Source organism: Halichoerus grypus, chromosome X (genome assembly GCF_964656455.1).
Source record: "Halichoerus grypus chromosome X, mHalGry1.hap1.1, whole genome shotgun sequence".
In the NCBI taxonomy this organism is placed as follows: domain Eukaryota; kingdom Metazoa; phylum Chordata; class Mammalia; order Carnivora; family Phocidae; genus Halichoerus; species Halichoerus grypus.
In genome coordinates this window covers 68,222,325-68,244,375 of record NC_135727.1, presented here as the reverse complement: position 1 = coordinate 68,244,375, position 22,051 = coordinate 68,222,325, and the positions used below count along the sequence as shown (strand labels likewise).

The window sequence follows — 22,051 nt, the reverse complement described above, 5'->3', positions numbered from 1 at the left end:
TGAGTTCTAACTTTTTGGATACCTGAGAATGGCTAAATTTTAAAATGGTTATCCCTGAAAAGAAGGAAAAGAATGGGGGCACCATATATGATAAATGATTAACTACAATGAGGCATATGAAACACAGTTCTTTCTGTATGTATGGCCCAATCTGTGAATGTGCTTTCTTGGTGAACTTAATCTGAGTGGGAGGAAATCCAGAGGCAAACTGACCACTATGAAATTCTGTACTTTCTAGAATTAGTTAGCTGTAAATTCAAGCCCCACAGAAAAGAAAATGGGAGGGGGGGAGGCAAGGATTTGTAGACATAGTACATCTAACCTGTGCCAGGAGTTGGCACACTTTCTGTGAAGGGCCAGATGGTAATGCTTCAGGCCGTGGACCACAGAGTCCATCACAAATACTCGGCACTACTGCAGCCCAAAAGGCAACCGTGGGCAATAGACAATAAGCATGATCCTGTGTTCCAACAAAACTGCGGATTTGAAAAAACAAGCTGCTGCCATGTGGGCCATAGCTTGCCAAACCTCAGTCTATGCCAACTATCTGGACACCGTAACCTTACCAGCAATAAAATTTACGCAAGTGTTAACTGATAGGTATCCCTGTTATTTTCCACTTGATACATACAAAGAGTAATCTTATCAGTACTGTCTGCTAGCAGAATGCAATGTTTATGCTGAATTCCAGCTGGGACACACTGATCTGCACAGCAAGCTGCTCCAGCCCTTGGTGCACCTGCACCTGAGCTAACATTCTGTAAGCAGTGGATTTTCAGTTGTGACTCTGACTCTTGTGATTCCTTTTTGGGGGGGGGGGGGAGTAGAAGAAAACATAACCTCACAGAAATTGTGCAACATAAACATCATGCAGGAGGGTGGGGGGAATACCGAAAGGTGAAAAGCCAACAAAGATAAGCACACAGTGAATAGCTGGGGGGGTGGGGGAAATACAGGCTAGTTCACCCAGAGTGGTTATTTCTAGAAACTGAAGGGACCGTGTTACACAGCCCTCACACCATCTCTCTTGCACATCTGAATCCCCCTTTGAAAACAAACCCTTCACATGTGCCCCCGTGTCCCGGAAGAAGACAGTGACAAGGGCCCCATGAGGAGGCCGAAAGTCCCAACAATGAAGAACACACTCCCCACATCTAGTGCTTCAAGTACAGTAAGGTAGTTCAGATCTTTGGAGTGTGACACATACAGCTCCGCCACTGGCTCCCTGTGGCATGCTGGCGACACCACCTCTCTGGGGCTCAGCTTTACTGTCTGTAAAGTAGGAACAAATCACACTTCCCAGGGTTACTGTTAAGTTAAAATGAGATGACAAATACATGTAAAGCCCTTGCCTAGAACATAAAAGGAACCTATAATTAACTGATAATCACTGTTATTGTTCTATGACCTCCGGCAGAAAATTTTCACAAGTTGTGCATGGGTGCTATTACAGGGCTCGACCCCAGCACCCTGGGATCATGACCTGAGCCGAAGGGGTGATGGCTAGCCTAAAGAGAATGACAAGAGAAAGAAAAAAAAAAAGAAAACCACAACAGACTTGCTGTCACAAAAATAAAGAGCAGATAATGGGAATAGGGAAACCCTAGGGAAAGAACTGGGGTTCAGAGAGCAAAAGCCAGATTTATATAATCCATTTTGGCCCATATAGAGAAAGAGATAGGAAGACTTGGTTTTTGACGGCATGCTAACATTCATATCCTTATACAAGGCCAATGTCATTTTAAAATAAGCTGTGAAGGGGGATGCCTGGGTGGCTCGGTCGGTTAAGCGTCTGCCTTTGGCTCAGGTCCTGATCCTAGGGGCCTGGGATCGAGTCCTGCATCGGGGTCCCGGCTCAGTGGGGAGCCTGCTTCTCCCTCTGCCTGCCACTCCCCTTGTTTGTGCTCTCTCTCTCTCTCGTGAAGGACATGGAATATGGGAACTCCCTTTGTATGAATGGCTATCCCAGGCTTCTCCTTAGGGAAAAGACAATTTTCCTATCATTCAGGTTCCCAGCACAGGCTAATTATCTAATTCTGTCAGTAGGAATTATCCAAGTATTCCAGAGATCATATGGGGAACCTTATGCTATGAAGGCACCATCTCAAGACCATCCTCACGGGAAAAGGTGACCTTTATTACTTTTATGAAAAATGGCAGACACCAAGGAATGATCTGGCATTCTTTAAAAAAGCTTAGAGTAGGGGTGGGCCTCTACAGAGATAGCCCAGGGATGGTCATACTATATATGCTGCCCACTTTAACTCTGGATCATTTAAGTGCTCCCTGGAGCCTATCAGGGGCTGGACCCCTTAGGAGCCAAAAATGAATACTAGTCCAGCTGGTTTAAATGCAATCCAGAAGACCCTGCTGCCTCTGAAATTAGTAACCCAAGTGCTATATACTTGGCTGCTGCTGAAATAATGAGCCTCTGCTATGAGCTGACTTTTGACAAGATGTATGTAGCTCCACTGTCTGATAAAAACTCCCAACAAATCTGGTTAGAAAGAATAGACTCTCCCCATAAGGGGAGAATAATTAGTGTCATGTTGATATTATCTGTGACATGTAACTTATGCGACTCAGTTTAGTTGGGAACCGTTTCAGTCCTGATCCTTTGCAGGGGTGATCACAGACTGGGTAAGCATGTAATTTACCCCAACTGTTTTGAGGAGGATGTATGACGGAATAAACTGCAGGCTTTAAAGGTACTGGCCCCTGGAAAGGACATTTCTACGAGCCTCCCTGACAGGAGTCAGGGCAGTCATCCTTTCCTCCCCTATTTACCTAATCACTGTGTTACCTTAATCACCGAGAGAAGCCCCTCTTCTGCTACATGTTCACTCGTGTGGAAGAGCTGGCAGACTCTAACACTTTCCGAAAGACATCCTTCCCAATTCAGCCTAGTGAGGGGTTACAAAAAGGAAGAAGATTGCTTTCATCATCTATGACCCCCCCATACTCACCTTGCTCAGTCTCCAATGTACTGAAAGACAGCGGCAAGTATTAAAAGGGAAAATGGGGGGGGGAGTCTAGGTGGCTCAGGCAATTAAGCATCCGACTCTTGATTTTGGCTCAGGTCATGATCCCAGGGTCGTGGGATCGAGCCCCACGTCGAGCGCCACGCTCAGTGCAGAGTCTGCTTGAGATTCTCTCTCTCCTTCTCCCTCTGCCCCTCCCCCAACTTGTGCGTGCTCATTTGCTCTCCCTCTCTCTCCCCCAAAGAAATAAATAAAATTTTAAAACAAAAAAGGGAGAATGGGAAGTGGGGAAAAAACACAAGGTATTGCTTAGTCTAACCTACCCATTTTTAACACAATTTTCATACCGTAATGGAAAAACTTCAACATTTATGATACTTTCTGCTTTTACTGGTTCTTTATTCCTTTGTCTACTCTCACAAGAATGAAAGTTCCACGATGGCAGAACTCTGTTAATATCTAGAATAGTCTCTGGCAACTAGTGAGCACTTAATAACTGTCTAAGGAAGGGAGGAAGCGCTGCATCACAACCATCTCTTCTCTACCTCCAACTGGGGGACCCCCACCCAAACCACCGGTGACTCACCAAGGCTTCCCAACTGCCTCACAAGGACAACCATGGCAATGGTGATTCGTTCTGGCTTGCTGATGAACCCACTGGGCAGGAAGCCTCAATATAAGTGACAGGTAGGTCTTAGTGTTGCTCTTGACCAATGACAAGGTTTCTGGCTGCCCAGGAATCTGCATTTTTAACAGGCATCCCAGGTGATTTTCTGCATAAAAATTTTTTACACCATGAACATTTACTTTATTGGGCAAGAACCACCTCAGAGGCTATTACAAAAATCTTTCGGTGTGGAATAAAAAACATTTCTGTCTCACACGGCCTCCTTGGACTTAAATGGGACCTAGAGGAAGCACTGGGTAGAAGACACAGTACTGGCTTACATTCAAATCCACCTCCTACATCAACTAGCTATAATCTTGGGCAAGATAAGCAATTCGCCCATCTGCAAAAATGGGAGAATGAAAAAAATGAAAGGTTAGGCTCATTATTTTCTAGTGTAGTCTGAACATTTTAAGACCTTTTTTATTCATACCATGATGGGGAAACTATCAAGTAATCGCCTAATACCTACTAAGACCACCTTCCCTGCCCCTTCCCACCAACTGGGCTAGCCTGCCAAAGCCACTAGCCACTTACCAAGACTTCACAATGATTTGATAACAGGATGTGCAGGATGTTGATCTAAGCCTCTCCCAATTCTCAGGTAACCTCACTGGGCCAGGCGGGGCTCAATATACCTCTTCACCAGTGGCATGGCTTCTGATCACACTTGGTGTGACCTGTAGGATAGAGAGAAGGAAGAAGAAAGAAATGTTAAGACAGAATAGCCAAGGTTTGAGATACAGCTTCGAATTTACTTTTACCACCTTGGTCAAGTCATCCAGCCCACACCATGAACCTCAGATTTTGCTCTCTTCTTTATCTGGCAGACTGTTGCAATGCCTACAATTATTATTTAGTAAGAATTCGTGTATCCATTTTAAATGTGGTAACTCGGGTACAGAGACACCAAGTAACTGGCTATATCAAAGTGTTAGAACTCAGATATTAACTCATGCTGATCTGCCTAGCTGCCTGCAAGTCTTTCCCTCTTTAGACTTCAATATCCCTACCTCGGAGTGAGGGTAAACTTGATTTCTTAGGGGCCCTTTTCTGTCTGGCAGTTATGACCCTCCATTCTGTAATCCTGGCTAAAAAGAGCTCCCTAAAAGTGGATGAAACCTCCATCTAGTCATTGGATGGCATTTGGTTCACACTAATGAGGAAAGGTATGGGCTCTGGGCTAAGGCCTGTCATTCACAATCTCAACTCCCACCAGGACTCACTTTACCTGTGTGTGAAAGGAATTAAACGTATCTATTGCCTTATCCGCTGCCCGGGTTATCAAAATGATCAAAGGGAGCTAGGTGAGGCAATGGTTACTCCCCTATCTCCCAAGACTCAACCACTAGGAAGGACTGGGACTCTGAGACCTAAGACCCACACAGGATAAGCCAAAGATCCCCAGGGGTCCTTTCTTTCTAAGAAAGCAGCCTAACGCCTCTAAGTTTCCCAGTCCCTAGCTGCTTAGCATGAAAAGCAACCCAGAAATCTGGCAATTCAGCAATGGCCCAAAGCCCAAGCTATTAAAATCATTAGATGCTGGCAGCACCAGCAAATGCAACTAGGTTTCCTGTTACCCAGTGAGAGGCAGACAACCCTTGAACCCCAGGAAAATTCAAGGAGCAGTTTCTCAGGGCTCATTTTTAACTACTGCATTCCCCATCAGCAAAAATGTCTTAGAATCTACTACTAATCCTGAGAGCCTGGCAGAAAGCTCTCCCGCTGCAAGTGGGGAAGATTTCACGCTGCCAAGCACTGGGGAAGGGGAGCAGGAGACTTGATGAGTCTGAGCCATCTCTTTACTGGATAAAGTAAAGCAGCTGTTACTAGAGCACGATCTGCACACCTACAAGCAGCAGCTGCCGCCAGCAATTCCTGAGCTTATTACAGCCCAGAGGGACAAGAAGGGGAGAGAAATTTGTACCGGGCATAATTGGGAAATAAATGGCAAATGTCAGTGTAGACACCTTACCATGAAATGCCTGCACTAAGGAGCCAAGAATAGAGTAGTTGGTAGTTAGTACCTCTCTCTGAAGACAGAGATCTTATTTCCATTCCCTTCTCCCACTCCACCTAGCTCTCTTCTAAACTAAACTGCTCCAGTTTCCAGCCCCCTTGCTGCCCAATTTATTCCACTTCTGTTTAGGTCAATGAATTTCAAAATGGAAATACTTTCCATGTTTGTCTAACTGTGAAAGTCATAAATGCACACCGTGAAAAAAGTTCCAGAAATATATTAAGGATGGAAAGTAAAAAAATCCCAGAATCCCAGAAAGTTTAACACTCGGGGTATGTTCTCCCAATTACTTTCACGTACACAAAGAAACATGAATTTTTTTTTCACAAAAACTGGATGAAAACCATACTATTGCCCTCTAGCTTTTTTTTCAATTAATATACTTGATACATCTTTCCAAGTAAAATATTCGTCTATAAGACTATTTTTACTTTTAATGCCATGTTGTAATATTACATGAATACATCAAAATATATCTACCCAAATGATTATTCATGAAGAGGTAAGGTTTTTTTCCATTTTTTATTGCTATGAACATTGTAAACATTCCCATAACTACATCTTTTAGAATATCCTTAGACTATTTCTTTAGGATTTCTTTAGAATATTTTGGGGTATATCCCTAAAAATGAAACTGTGTGGTCAAAAAGACATACAATTTTTATTCTGCCACATTATATATTGCCAAACTGCCCCTACAAAGGATTACACTGAAACTGGATAACCCCACCAACATCAGTATAACATTTTTTTTTTAATTTGCCCATGTGATAGGTATTAAATGCAACAATACATTTTCAATGATTCAAACATTTATTACTATGAGAATTACAAAGATGAGTACGATACAGTCTCTGCCCTTGAGCTTAAATGAAGGGAGACAGACACAAACAGGTAACGTTTACCATTATCATGTTCATGACGAAGAGAAATTAAGATTTCAGTTCGTGGTGCTTCCCAAATTGACTCTGCGGCTACTGCTAATAGAAAAGGTCCTAAAGAATATGATTCGACAGTATTCCAAATTAAAAATCCATCTGCTAAAATTCCAAGGAGTTGTGCTAATCCTTAATCACCTAGGGGGCATTCTGATGTGACTTTGTTGTTTTTCCTTCAAGTCTAAGAACCAAGCAGAAGCTGCTCAGAAAACAACCTGTTCCCCTCCCCCCAGGCAGTGAAGTAAATGAAGTGTAGGGCAATATTTGATTGGAAAGATTCACTGACACTGGACCTGGACTTCCATCTTTTCTTGTCCTACCATTTCCAGTAAACAGTGAGCTGTAAACATTTTCTTTTAGGCGTCAAATGGCTTCTCTCCCTGGAATCTCACTACCAGGCAGATCTGCTTATACATAGTTAGGCTGCAGTAGTATCCATTCCCACTTGGGAAATACAGATAAGAATAAAAAGAAACTATTTTTCAGTACCATGTGGGTCAGATACAGATGAGCTCAAAATGGACACCACCACAAGCATTTAAAAAACCTATCCGACAAAGATGGATAAATACACAATAAAGCAAATATAGCAAAATGTTAATTGCAACATCCAGTTGGTAGGTAGATGGATTTTCCATGTACAGTTCTTCAACTTTTCTATACGTACATTTAAAATTTTTCACAATAAAATGCTGGGGAAAATCCAACAAGCAGCTTGAAAAACAATGCTGTAAGGGCCTTTCCCACCATTTTACTCCTAGAATGAGACTATCCTATATTCTTTCCTTTTTGTTTGTTTGTTTTTTAGATCTAGCTTTCTTGAATTGGACTTGGGAGCTCTCAACTTTTTAATGACATGAAATGAATCACAATACACCCACAGGCAGGATTCCAAGACAATGTGTGGAAGGTTAGAGAGGGTAAAGGGGAAGGCCCTAAGCTCTTGGAAGTCCAGGCTCCCTAACTGTATGAAGTCTAAGTAAGTGAGTATTTCAGAAATCCCATTTCTTTGTGTATTAGCATTCAGACCCCGTAAACATTTGCCTTGGCCTACCTTTCTGCCTTAGCTCACATTAACTTGTTACTTTCCATATTCTCATGGCAAAGACCTGTGCAGGAAGGGGAGGGGCAAGGGATAAGGCACCAAGGTATGATATGGCCACGGTCTTCAGGTTAGGATTTAACAAAAGGAATTTCTAGAGATGAAGCTCCAAACTTGATGCTGAAGTACATGGTATAACTGACTAACTGTCGGACCCTGGTGGAGGCCTTATAATCAATCTAGTTTGAAGTGTGTTCTAGCTGTCCCACCTGTAAAATAGGAAAAAGACCTGTTATAAGCAATAATGAATGAGGTAAATAAATGAGTTTCTGAGACGTTAAAAATATCTTTGGTGAATGGAGAGGCATATGAAACCATCACAGTCGAGTAATGATCCAAAGCTGGGCAGGCAATCTTTTTCGGTAAAGGACAGGCTTTATGGGCCACCAGGTCTCTGATGTAGTCATTCAACATCGCTGTTGCAGGCCGGAAAGGCCGCAGACAAAATATCAACAAATAACATGTGTTCCAGAAGAACTTTATTTGCAAAACCAGGCAGTCCACGGGCTGCATTTGCCTACCCCTGATCTAGAACGTGCAGCCCTACCTAGGAACACCATTTGAAGGATGACCTGAGGAGAAGTGGAAAGGGGATGAGTCTACAGATAGCGAACACTGGGCAGTGAGGATGAGGCTCCTGATCTGGCAGCTACCACCCAGGTCCCACCAAGGAAGAGTGTGACAGCAGCTGCAACACTAGCAACATCCGTAAATACCAAGGACTGAAATCCAAACACAAAAACAGCATTATCTCAGAAAAACTCTTTAGATGCATAACCACAAAGAAATAGCACGTTTCTGACCACATGCATTTTGAATAAACAGTTGACAGTCCAGAGCCTGTGGAGATCACCTTAGCAGGCACACGATAAATGTTTGTTGATGACTCATTCATTTATTCATCCAATAAACATTTACTGAGGCCTACTAATGTGCCAGGCTGGGCTCTGGAGAAGACACTGTCCCTGCCCTCAAGGAGCTTACAGTCTAACTGAGAACACAGGAAGGGAGACAGGCATATACACAGACAATTACAATACAACCTGGTAAGTGCTACAACACTTATCAGGTTGTATTATAATGGCCGATGTAAAATTTCTTTCCAGGGGGCGCTGCTCCAGGCTGCTGCTGGCTGTAACATCAAGAGAGAGAAGGAACAAATTGTAGAAATCAAAGGTTAAAGGCTTTTAGGCTATTTCAAATACCCATGCTCTCCCTAACTCCTGATCAGAGATGGGTTTGGGAACTCCCACGCTTAGGATGGACAGAGACATCCTGTAAAGGATCTTCTCAACCACCTCCTCTACAATAGAAGCTCTGTTGTTTTGTTTTGCTTATTATACATCTGTCAACCTCCCCCACACACGCAATAAGCCTCGTTTAACACCTGCAACTAACAAAACGCTGAAAAATGGGGGCTAACGACTACCTGGATTAACCCAGTGTAACTGGACAGCAAAAAGCAGTAAGTAACAAATCACTTGGCACCTCTAAATCCTATAATCCCTACCCTTCACTGAAAAAGTAAAAAATAGAATGTTATTAAATATATGAGATAGTATAGAGCCCATGTATTGGGAATGATAATTTAGAGAGGTTTACTTAATAAATAAAATTAAACAGATTCTCTGAACCACAAATAAAAGACCCAGTTTCAGGAAACCTTCTAAGACACCTCACCCCAAAACCTTTAAAAATATCTATTCTAAATTACCTAATCGTAAATAACAAAATAAGTAAGAAAAATGAAACAAGGAGGTAATACACTCTTCCCAACCACTTTTCAACATTGAGTGATAGTAAGAGACTCCTTGAGGAGAGATTACTAGTGTTAACTAGTCATTTGGTTCAGATGGTTTTATACAAAGACAGGATGGACTTTTTCCTGTGTCCCATACCGTTCCTAATAAGGCCTAGGGTTTTAACGGCTCTTCCGTCTCTGCACCAGCAAACTGAGCTGATGACATCAATAGATTGCTGCCATTTACACTGAGATCCCCGTCTTGGGACCCAATGTCTCCGAGGCCACTTTTATATGCTTAACATGCTATTTCCCCCTAAAGTCATCATATTGCTCTTGCCTACACTGTTCCATTCTGCCACTGTCAGCCCACACTCACAATGCCTTCTCAGGCGCTGCAGTTTGTTCCTCCTAGCATTTTACACCTCCAAAGAGCTTAGTGTTATCTATAAATGTGGACATTACACTATGTACATATCCTCCTCCAGATCACTCCTAAGTATTCAAAATAAGATCAGTCCCAGAATGGATGGGGGAGAGGGCTCTATTGTTTTGTGTCTTGTCTAAGTTGGTTTCTTATTAGGGACAAAATGTTGCCATGTCTTCTTTCCACACCCATAGCCAGCACGTACCAATGCTCTGTGGCACTCAAGAGTGCTCTCTTTTTAAATAAAAAGACATGGCTATCTATTTAAAGGACAGACAAATGTTATCTCAAAATGGCTACCAAGAATCTGACATGTATCCCACGAAGCAGTTGTCCTTGGAATCACAAACATTTCTTAAGACTCAATGGCAACATATACCAGGAGTGTATGTGCAACAAATCGCATTTGTCATTTGCAATAAATAACAAAGGATAATAGATCCTTTTACAGCACACATAATAGAGAGCTCTTACAAATACATAACATTCAGACCCAAATCGAATAGTTCACAAAGAGAAGAGCTAATAATTAACATTTGAGAATCCAGCCTCACCAGGAATCAGAGAAATGGATCGTAAAACAAAGATACCATTCTCTTACATATAAGGTAGCAAAAAAGATTTTTCTAAATACCTAAGTAACTGGGTACAGAAAAAATGACATAATTTTTTCGAACGTTACTATAGCAAGTCTTTACAACGTTCAAACTTTTTGATGAACAATTCTAATTCTGGAACTCTATTCTATAAAGAAATAACTCAAAATAGATAAACAATAAAAACTAAATGAAAATGAAAAGACATTCATTACATCATTTAAAATACTGAAAATTTAAAAATATTTCCAGACATCAAGGTATCATGAAACCATTATATGACAATTGCAAGAATGTTTAACGTGGAAAAATGCATGTTATAATGTTAAACTCAAAACCCAACATAAAATAGTACAAATATATGATCAACTGTAGAAAAATGCAGGGAATGAAAAGACGTGAACACATTTATAAACACTGGGTTAGCTCTGGGTGGTGAAATTACAGATCCTTTTTCCGCAAACTTGATGGTTACCCTCAGACAAAGCTACAATGAATATTTACCAAATTTCTAGATTGAGAGAACTATTCAAACTTAAACAATGTAAGAAAAATCACAAAACAGAAGATAGAGATTTGACCACTTGCTTTCGAATCTCTACTAACCCCAAATTTAAAAACAAAAATTAAAAGGCAAACAATAACCTGGAATATGTAATACTGCAGAAATTCGAGCAATAGCCTTAATTTGAAGAACACTTTCAAATAGATAACAGTAACACTAAACTAAAACTGCAACAGATAAATCAGTATAAGACCTGAACTAACATCACATGAAAGAAAATGAAACTGCTAAGAAGTATATGGAGGAAAAAGGAGTCCAAACTCCCTAATAATCAAAGAAATGCAAAATTAAAATAATAACTGGTTGTTATCCGTAACATATATTTTTCAAAACAAACACGACTCAATGCTTGTGAGTAAAAATTGGTACGACCTTTTCAGAATGAAATCTGTCAATACATAAGGAGTGTTAAAAACATTGACAGTAATTGCACTTCAGTGAATCCATCCTAACCAATAGTAAAAGCATGTATTTTCAGTCTTTTATTATAAGAAAAAAACAAGAACCTTTCCTTTACTATTGGACATTTGTATTAACACACCGAAATATTAATAATGGGTAAGAAAAAAAAATCTCTACTGCAGCAAAAGACCGCTGTCTCAAAGCATTTGACCAGATCTCAAATCAGGCAAAACAAGAAGGGTGTGTCCAGCCTGCCGCAGTCGGCCATTTTAAACCCTCTGCAGAACAAAAAGCATAGAAGACAAGGGTAGATAAGGATGGCCACCCCGGTAGGCTCCAAATCAACAATTCTTTACTTTTTGTCTTCTACAGCTGTAACCCTGTACAATGCACGGAGTAAAAAGCAGCCAAGAGCAAACAGGTCTCCCTTTCTTATACAGCACAGGTAAATTACAAACAAAATCTGAAATCATAAAAGAAGGGTCCTTTAAATTTTGAACCCTCATTTCAGGGGAATAAAGCATAATGTTTAAGAGCGCAGAATTATGGAGTCATACAACCTGGATAAAAATCCAGTTTCAGCCATTCAAATGGATGTAAAGCCTTGGACAAACTAATCTTGTGTCCCCCACATTTCTCATTTGTAAAATATGAATAATGGTACTGCTATTTCTTAAGATTGTCCAGAGTACTAAATGAGTTAAGGCACATGTAAAAGCACTTAGACCAGTACCTGGCATTATAGTTTTAAGTGCTATAGACGTTTAAATATAATTATTACTGTAGCGAAATGGGCTTAGAGAAGGAAAAGGACCAGTATGAGATCACAGCTAGGATTACTGGGCAAGAACGGTCTCTTCTATTTTGAATCCTGTGCCCTTTGTGCTACATATTTAAGTGCTAAACTATTAGTTTTAGCGATTTACAGTAGATCCTCACTGACAGCCCTCTGAGATCCACGACAAGTACGGCTACCTCAAAAAACCTTCCCCCTAGGCTAAAGTTTTACAGAAAAAAATAATTTGGAGGAAAGGTCACCTTCATACCATCATTACCATTTGCCCAAATCCTAGGTTTAAAGTGTAACAAGCACTTGGAAACACAGCCAAATCCTCACACCAATATTCTGCAGTGGGGGACATCAAGAGCTTCTGCCTAACATTAACAGTAGATTCTAACAATATCGCAATCACTGTGTTCTGCTACTCTGATGGGATGAGAGAATGTGTCCAGAGCCGAGTACAGCGGCCCAAAGTCTGACAGAGAGCCCTCCAAATGTGTATTGCCGGAATGTGGCCTAGCTCCAGTGGTCCCATTTTACCCATTTCCTACACACAGCCAGCTGCCGAAACCTTTTGGACAGTCATCATCGCCTCGGCATTTTCAAACCCATATACCAATAGGCCAGTGAAAGGCTAAGATTCTGGGTTAATTTCTGGTGGATGTGGCCACAGCCTAGGACATCTCCCGCTCGGCAGATCCCCTCACCCAACCAGAAAGGCAGATTCTACTTCTCTGCAGGGCCCCCAGCCCAAGACGGCCAAGCAAAGATAACTTACCTCCCCCCTCGCCATTTTGCAATCTTAATTACACCTACGGCGCGCGCCTCCCCTCCCCGTCATTCTGTCTGAAATACGCTTGCGCTCCTCTCCTCCTAAAGCCAACCGTCACAATGTCGTCTCAAATACGCATGCGCGCCTTCACTTTCCCTCCCAACTGCCGCTGCCAACTGTGTACTAGAAACTTTGCTTTCTTAGCTACGCTTTCGACACCGCCCCCACCCCGCAACGCCCCAAGCTTGCGCGTGCTTACCTCCCACTCTCCCCAACTGGGGCCCCTTCCCCCTCGCATCAGGCCTTCTCAACTGTACGTGCGCGATCCCGCGCCTCCCCCAACCTCTCAAATACACATGCGCACCAAGGCCGTCCTCTCCAATTCCCGGCCCTCCCTCCTCCGCTTCTTATACACACATGCCTGACGCTATCTGGACGTGTTTCTCGCCATAGCTGTGCCCCACTACTCAAGGAGAGACACTACGAGCATTTCCTAATGGGAGTTACGTGTGATACACTAGGGAAGTGGAAACACTGCAGGTGACCGCAGAGAGCAAATGTAGATGGAATCCGCCCCGGCCCCCAGGGAGGAGCTGGAGTACCCTCAGACTCCGTTAGTAAGACCCACCACCCGGAACAAAGGCAAAGAAAGCTCTCATAATTGGATGAGCCTAGTACTAAGGCCCATCCTTTAAATACACCTTCTGCTACGTAAGAGGAACCCCAAATTTTTAAACAGAACGTTATGAAAACAACGACGCTTATGTGCCTCAACCGTGATTAGAGTCTGTATCCTTTCACAATGGAAAGTAAACGCTCAACATCCTTTTGTAGGCTTGAGACCCATGCTGTCCCCCACTTTTTCCTCTCGTGAACCGGGAGAATACACAGATCAAGAATCTCCCCGTCCCGAGTTCCCTCCCCCGCCCTCCATGTTCTTCTCCTACCTCCTGGCTGAACCGAGTGTCGTAGCGTGAATTCTTAGCGCTGGCCGCCGCAAGAGAGGGTAGAGGGAGCGGCGGCACAAAGTTCGCGGATCTAGGGTGGCTGCACAGGCCGAGATAGAACTGAACAGGCGAAAGAGAACCAGCGGCGCCTCCAGCCGCACCGAGGACGCCAGTTAAAGCACGGCCTCTCCGGGACCGCCGCAGTATGCTTCTGGCGCATGCGCGGAGTACGCCCTCTTCTCTCCACCCCCACCCATTACCGCCTTTCAGAGGTTAACCCTCGGGCCTTCTTCACCTTTTCCCCAGGGCCCAGGGCCCTAGCCCATCCTGCTTCTTCCACCTCTCCTCCCCTTGGTCTCATCGGCCTCCATCACCATCCCTTCTGCAGCCCATCCTTCCTTCGTCAATCCCATTCCTATTCTTAGCTCACCATTTCCTTGCCAAGTCTCCCCGTTGGCTACCTTTATTTGCTCTTCGTGTTCTTTTCGTTGTTGTTGTTAAGTTTTATTGAGATATAATTTTGTGTCATACAATGCACCAACTTAAGGTGTACAGTGCAATGGATTTTAGTATGTTCACAGAGTTGTACAGCCATCACCACGATTTTAGAATTTTTCATTACTCCAAAAACAAACCTCATGCCATTAGCATATCTTTGTGTTCTTTACATTTTTGTTTAAACATGTAATGTTTTAACATCGATATTTTTATTTTTATAAGCTGGAACAATGTGTCATCTTAACTATTTTTCCATGTTTCTAATTATCATCTTTATCTTTTTAAATAAATGGACAGCGTTCATTTTTTAAGTAGTGTAAAAATGAGGTCTGACCTCAATAATAATTCTTGCAGATGGAGTTACTTGCTCTTTCCACTTCTCTTCCTTTTGACAAAACTTCCCTAATCTACAATGGTCCCATTTGAAGAGAAATTTAAAAAGGAGGCACAAGTTGTAAATTTTGAATCCTATAAAATACTTAAGAGTCCTGGGCCTACCTATTTGTCTGAACTTCCCAGTTCATAAGCAGTTCCTCAGAAGTGGTAAAGGAGAAATTTGGAGACCTCTAGTGTATCCACCCACTTGAGGCTAACATTCTGAGGCTCTATTTCCCTCACCCTACACTCTTAGAGGACGTGATGGTTAATTTTATGTGCCAACTTGTCTGGGCCATGATGCCCAGATATGTGGTCGAATATTATTCTGGATGTTTCTGTGAGGGTGTTTTTGGGTGCGATTAACATTTAAATCTGTGGATTTTGAGTAAAGGAGGTTACCTGCCATAATGTGGGTCGCCTCATCCATCAGTTGAAGTCCTGAATAGAAGAAAAGACTAACCTTCCCCAAGCAAGAGAGAATTCTGCTAGCAGATAGCCTTTAGACTTGAACAGCAACATCAACTCTTCCCAGATTTTGGACTTCCCAGATAGATATAAATATATAATTATAATTATGGATATATGATTATAGCCATGTTGGAGATATATATGTGTCATATTGGTATGGTCATAAATATCCATATATAGATAGATAAAGATATCATGTCGGTTCTGCTTCTCTGAAGAATCCTGACTAACACAGAGGATTTCTTGAAACCTGTGAATACCCTGAACTGAGGTTGGGGTGCAGGGAGAAGAGGCAATCAAGAGGCAATCAAGAATACTCTATTAATCCCTTGAATACAGCTTTGCATTGTCAAATTGTACATCAACTAAGTCTGACACAGAACTGGACTTAACTTCGCAAAAGCTATTGTTACAAGGATATAAAACAACTGAGGAAATAAGTATCCTTGTCTTCTCAGAGTCCAGTAATTTTTCCATGATAGTACTAGTCTACTTTGGCACAAGAACTTGTCTGTTCTTTGTGATTTTTGAGGAATGAGGTAATGGGAAAGCAGAGACTGGCAAGATGGTACAGTAACAAACTCATATTAATAAAGGCCTTAATTTCATTGCTAACTGTTAATTAGTTTGAATATGTGAACAAGATGGCTAAGAGACCAAGTAATGGGATTGATTTGTTTATTGACACCCTGATAAATTACTTGGAGAAAAACCTCTTGCAACAAAATCCAGCCAGGGGACACAAATTTAGATACACTGGGGCCTAGAATCCATCCAGTCTTGTGTATGGGCAATAAAGATATCTGGTTATAGAGCAAAGATGTGTTATTTAAGAGGATGTGTATGTTTTTAAGGAGGTCATAACTGTAATTTGGGAGATGTTTGTATCAATCAGGAATCACTGTAAGGAGCAGAAAACCCATCTGTATTTTATTTTTTATTTTTATTTATTTTTATTTATTTTTGAAGATTTTATTTATTTATTTGACAGAGAGAGAGTGCACGCCAAGCACAAGCAGGGGGAGCAACAGAGGGAGAGGGAGAAGCAGGCTCCTCATCCAGCAGGGAGCACGATGTGGGGCTTGATCCCAGGACCCTGGGATCATGACCTGAGCTGAAGGCAGACACAACCGATTGAGCCACCCAGGCGCCCCTCCCATCTGTATTTTAGATGTAAGAAGGAATTTAATATAAAAAATTACATGCCTACAAACTATTTGGAAGGAAAAGAGGAACAGGTTCTAGGTGGAGTCTCAAGGAATAGCTCCCAGAAGAATACAGAACTGACCAACCAGAGTTCTGTTACCACCGCTGCTGCCACCTCAGTCATGTAAGCACATTCCCCAGCCCCCACCCCAGGCCCCTGCCTCCCCTAGAGCCACCACCCTTCAAAAAACCATCTAACAGAGAACATAGCTGAGACTTAAAATTTCCGAGGGAAAAAACGGGTCAGGTGACGGCTTTGCTCCTGAGCCTGCCCTCTCCCTACAAAATATGGATTTCTGGCAGCTGGACATGGAGGAATAATATGAGGCCTTGTGGTAGGGACCTGTCCTCTGGCTGGGGGCTTGAGGATCCTTTCGAAATACGGTTTGGGCTTCTGGGGGAGGGCAGTTCTTGCATGGGTGGGATGGGGAAAAAGGATCAGGTTTGAAGTCCCCTCCCAATCCAAAATATCCCCATTTGGCTTGAGGGACTCTGGAGTGAGTCTATGCATAGACATCATTAAAGGTAGGGGTCCTGGTCTGGTGGAGTTCTCTAGATGGGGGCTCCAAGCTGGTGTAAGCCATCTTCAATGTGTCTGTGTGCTCAAATCTGAGCCCCAGAGCCCCAGAACTGGACTTAGGGGTCTTGGGTGGGTCAGGGGCTCAGATCAGAGATTCTTGGCCTAGAGGCCCTTAAGACAGGGTTTAGGAAATCCAGAATGTGGGCTTGAGGGTTTAAGTACTCCCAGAAGTGGGATTATAGTGGTGCCACTGGGTCTGTGGGCTCCAGTCTAAGATCATGAGTGTGAACCCTGGGGCCCAGGATAATGGGGTCCCCATTAGAATTGGGAGCATGGATCATGGTTCTGGCGGCCCCACCTAGGGCAGAATTTACAGAGTACCTCTCAAAACAAACAAAAACCAAAGTAAAAACTAACCAGAATCACTAGAACCTTTGAGGCTACAACCACATCCATGACCTCAAGAGTACACCAAAGCCAAAGTGAAAAACCACAGCTGCTGCTGTCACCACCAGAACTGATTATTGGCAGACAATGCTGATGAATGAACATCAAAATGTTTTTTGTGTGGCAAGCCTGCACAATTCACTTGTCAGGAACAGGCAAAATGTAACTGGAAGATGTCACATTTGCCTTCCAAATCTTGAAGAGTTGATTCTAATTGATAGACCCTATTTTGCCTCCAGAACTATGGCTGCAAGTGAGTATAGAAAGTGGACTTTTTGACTTTCCAACTTCTCAAACAAGAAGGATAATTAAATGAAGATTGAATAAGCCAGTCCAGAGTACCCTGCTCAGTGGTACATACAGTAAAGGGAGTATTCAGTTGGGAAACCTGGGATGTAGTCTTAGCTCTGTCATGGTCTTAATTTGATCTTGGGAAGATTACTTCCTCTCTTGGGCCTAGTGGAGTTTATCTAGTAGTTATTGAAGAGAAAGATTTTAAGCAAGAGAGTGATGTGGTCCACTTTGCATTTTAGAAAATCACTTGATCAGGAGATGATGTAGACCTGCTTTAGAGTAGTTGTGGGTTGGAGAGAAATGTGACACCTTGGAGAAATATTTAAAAGATTAAAGCATTTTATAATGATAAAAATGATTCATCAAGAAACTATAACAACTAAAAACATATATGCACCTAACAGAAGATCCCCAAAATGCATGGGAAAAAAATGGACAAAATTAAATAGATAAATGAATAATCCAACAATAATAGTTGGAGAATTAATATTCTATTCTCAATAATGGATACTATAAGTAGACAGAAAATCAGCAATGATATAGAAAACTGGAACAATACTACCAACCAAATTGATCTAATTGACATCTAGAGAATGCTCCAACCAATAGAAGCAGAGTAAACATTCTTCTCAAGCACTCAAGAAACATTTTTCCAAGACAGATCATATGCTAGGCTATAAAACAAGCTTCAGTAAATGTAAAATGATCGAAATTATACAAAGTATGTTCTCCAGTCATAATGGAATGAAATTATAAATCCATAACAGGCTACATATACTATTCTTATGTCTGTGTTTTACCAAATATGTTTGTATTGCCTGCCAGAAAAAAATTCATACGCAAAACATATAGTTAACTAGTAATTTAATTAGCAATAATCGCGCCTCGGATAAACCTCATTGCCTACGATACTGCCACTGCGCAAAGCTAGTTAACTAGTAATCTAAAGAAAAATATTTGTAAGAAAAATATTTATTGTGAGTTTTTAAAATTACCAATAACCGGGGTGCCTGGGTGGCTCAGATGGTTAAGCATCTGCCTTCAGCTCAGGTCATGATCCCAAGGTCCTGGGATCGAGCCCCAAATCGGGCTCCCTACTCAGCAGGAAGCCTGCTTCTCCCTCTCCCTCTACTGTACCCCCTGCTTGTGCTCTCTTGCTGTCTCTGTCAAATAAATAAATAAAATTTAAAAATAAAATAAAATAAAATAACCAATAACCTAAACTCATTTCAAAAGTTGTAAAGTACAAGAAGGAAAATAAGGAGAAAAAAAATTGTATTCAATCATATAAACCCAAAATAGCTGTGGTTGATATTTCAGTGTCTAGTATTCCATACTTACTTGTGTATCTATATAAATGAATATGTCCATAAATCTTTATGCAGTTTATATAAGATATAAACAATTTGGAAAACAACAGAGAGGAAATGTGCCCAATATTTAAATTACAATTTTGTAATTTATTTTCCAAGTGATAATGTGTTCTTTGTACTGACTGCTTCAATCCTGTTATGTTTTATAACTTAAACGGTGGCAATTATGTTGAAAACTAGGATTCCTTCAATAAAATATGCAAGATTGTGAGTAAGTATCACTGTGGCATTTTATTTATTTTTTTAAAAGATTTTATTTATTTATTTGAGAGAGAGAGAGGGAGAGAGCACCAGGCAGGGGGAGAGGCAGAGGGAGAAGCAGATTCCCCACTGAGCAGGGAGCTGGACTGAGGGCTCCATCCAGGAACCCTGTGATCATGACCTGAGCCTAAGGCAGATGCTTAACTGTCTGAGCCACCCAAGCGTCCCTCACTGTGGCATTTTGTTTTATTTTATTATTTTATTATTTTTTATTATTTTTTAAAGATTTTATTTATTTATTTGACAGAGAGAGACACAGCCAGAGAGGGAACACAAGCAAGGGGAGTGGGAGAGGGAGAAGCAGACTTCCCGAGGAGCAGGGAGCCCCATGCGGGGCTGGATCCCAGGACCCTGAGATCATGACCTGAGCGAAGGCAGACGCTTAACGACTGAGCCACCCAGACGCCTGTCACTGTGGCATTTTGAAGACTTTTTTTTTCTACTTTATGTATCTTATATCTTTATGAACATTTGTATTTTATTTTTTAAAACAAAGAGGTTGGTCTAATTTGCTATGATTTGTTTCTTTCATTTACTGGATTAGATACATCTCATACATGTTTTTCCTATGTCCATAGGACTTATGTAAAAACATCATCTACTAGATCACAAAGATATAATTCTTATTTATAAGAAATCTTACAGGGTGTATTTTCTGAACAGGGAAGGATTCAAACAAACTTAAAGATCCAAGTGTTTATTTAAAAAAACAAAAACAAAAACAGAAAACACCAACACTCAGCCATGCTTTTGACTTCAAGGATAGCAGGAAAGTCGGGGCGGGGGGCGGGGGGAAGGGCAGCTGGAATGCCTGTGACGCATAATTGGGGCCGTGCGCAAACCTTGTGTGACGTTGCTGAGGCCCCTAGAGAAAAACGGCCACTTGTTTCTAAGCCGCCCTAAGGGGAGTTGTGTCGGAGCCTTCGGGGCAGTGGTGGGCCGGCTCACCGTAAGATCTCACCTCCGCCATGAGCAGTAACGAATGTTTCAAGTGTGGGCGGTCTGGCCACTGGGCCCGGGGATGCCCAAGAGCAGGAGGGAGCCGAGGGCGCGGAGCCAGAGGCCGTGGTAGAGGTTCTCCGTGCAGTTCCACCTACCTTCCTGACATCTGTTACCGCTGTGGTGAGTCTGGCCATCATGCTAAGAATTGTGACCTTCTCGAGGACATCTGCTACAACTGTGGGAGAAGTGGCCACATCGCTAAAGACTGTACTGAGCCGAAGAGAGAGAGCAGTGCTGTTACACTTGTGGCAGACCAGGCCACCTGGCTCGTGATTGTGACCGTCAGGAAGAGCCCAAGTGTTACTCTTGCGGTGAATATGGCCACATTCAGAAAGACTGCACCCAAGTCAAGTGTTACCGGTGTGGCGAGACCGGCCACATGGCCATCAACTGCAGCAAAACGAGTCAAGTCAACTGCTACCGCTGTGGCGAGTCGGGACATCTGGCCCGGGAATGCCCTGACGCTACCGCTTAGTTTTTCCCCTTTGTCCGCCCCCCCCACCTTTTGCTGATTGATAATTGTATTATTTTCTCTGAAACCTCTTCACTGACCAAAAGTTGATAGATGGAGGCTACTCCCAGGCCAGTGAGCTTCAATTACCATGTTGGAGGAAAGGGCTGGAAAAAAAAATCTCAGAAGTTGTTCACTTTTAGATGTCATTGTGTTTCTGTGCCACTGGAGAATCTGATTACTGGACAGTCATTCTAGACATTAGGCGATTTTTGGTTCTTTGTACTTTGATTTAACATTTAACAGCTACTGTGTGCCAGCCACTACTGGAGGAATTGGGAATATATCAGTGAACAAATAAGATCATGTTTGGGAACACAGGCCTAGAATCTATTAACAAATAATACAGTGTGTCAGTGAAGATAAATTGCTATAGAGAAAAAAGAACACCTGGTAAAAGGATAGAATATGCTGGAGAGGGGACATGTAGTTCTGTCTTAGATACACAAGGTGCCCTGAGGAAGTGAAATTTCCTCAGAGATTCGTTGATAAATAAAGCTCAATCTGAAAATGTCTATGACCTTGTCAAAGTAATTTTAACTTTATTACATATTGACCGTTTTGAATTATCTGATCTCATTAGCTTTTATTTATTTATTTTTAAATTTTATTTTATTATGTTATGTTAGTCACCATATTTAGTTTTTGATGTAGTAATCCACGATTCATTGTTTTCATATAGCACCCAGGGCTCCATGCAATACGTGCCTTCCTTAATACCCATCACCGGGCTAACCCATCCCCCCACCCCCCTCCCCTCTAGAACCCTCAGTTTGTTTCTCAGAGTCCATAGTCTCTCTTGGTTCATCTCTCCCTCCAATTCGCCCCCCTTCATTTTTCCCTTCCTTCTCCTAATGTCCTCCATGTTATTTCTTATGTTCCACAAATAAGTGAAACCATATGATAATTGACTTTCTCTGCTTGACTTATTTCACTTAGCATAATCTCCTCCAGTCCCATCCATGTTGATGTAAAAGTTGGGTATTCATCCTTTCTGATGGCTGAGTAATATCCCATTGTATATATGGACCACATCTTCTTTATCCATTCATCTGTTGAAGGGCATCTTGGCTTTTTCCACAGTTTGGCTATTGAAGACATTGCTGCTATGAACATTAGGGTGCATATGGCCCTTCTTTTCACTACATCTGTGT

At 42.1% G+C, this 22,051-nt stretch overlaps 2 protein-coding genes and 1 non-coding gene across 40 annotated transcripts in view; 1 reads left to right on the top strand and 2 right to left on the bottom strand.

Moving 5' to 3' along the window:
- LOC118519358 (uncharacterized) overlaps positions 1-14,193 on the bottom strand; it is a 57,212-nt gene extending 43,019 nt beyond the window's left edge. For 17 of the 38 annotated variants that reach the window (XM_078064060.1, XM_078064055.1, XM_078064070.1 and 14 more), the window contains exons 1-4: positions 13,940-14,189; positions 4,186-4,328; positions 3,568-3,754; positions 2,804-2,903 (exon numbers count right to left, since the gene is read on the bottom strand). In XM_078064060.1, the coding sequence (XP_077920186.1) occupies positions 2,804-2,903; positions 3,568-3,728 (261 nt within the window). In that variant the 5' untranslated portion in view covers positions 3,729-3,754; positions 4,186-4,328; positions 13,940-14,189. Of the gene's footprint in view, positions 1-1,207; positions 1,223-2,803; positions 2,904-3,567; positions 3,755-4,185; positions 4,329-12,998; positions 13,136-13,251; positions 13,324-13,939 lie in introns of those variants that run through there. The other 21 variants (XM_078064063.1, XM_078064064.1, XM_078064078.1 and 18 more) reach the window with 18 other exon arrangements.
- Positions 14,194-18,538: 4,345 nt separating this feature from the next.
- On the bottom strand, positions 18,539-18,679 carry LOC118519377 (U4 spliceosomal RNA). The gene has a single exon (XR_013444862.1). It is a non-coding gene; the product is annotated as a U4 spliceosomal RNA (small nuclear RNA).
- A 1,673-nt stretch (positions 18,680-20,352) lies between these two features.
- ZCCHC13 (zinc finger CCHC-type containing 13) lies at positions 20,353-20,861 on the top strand. Its single transcript, XM_078064151.1, is given in 2 exon segments — positions 20,353-20,602; positions 20,605-20,861. Coding segments are annotated over 2 exon segments (507 nt in total).
- Positions 20,862-22,051: the final 1,190 nt, after the last annotated feature.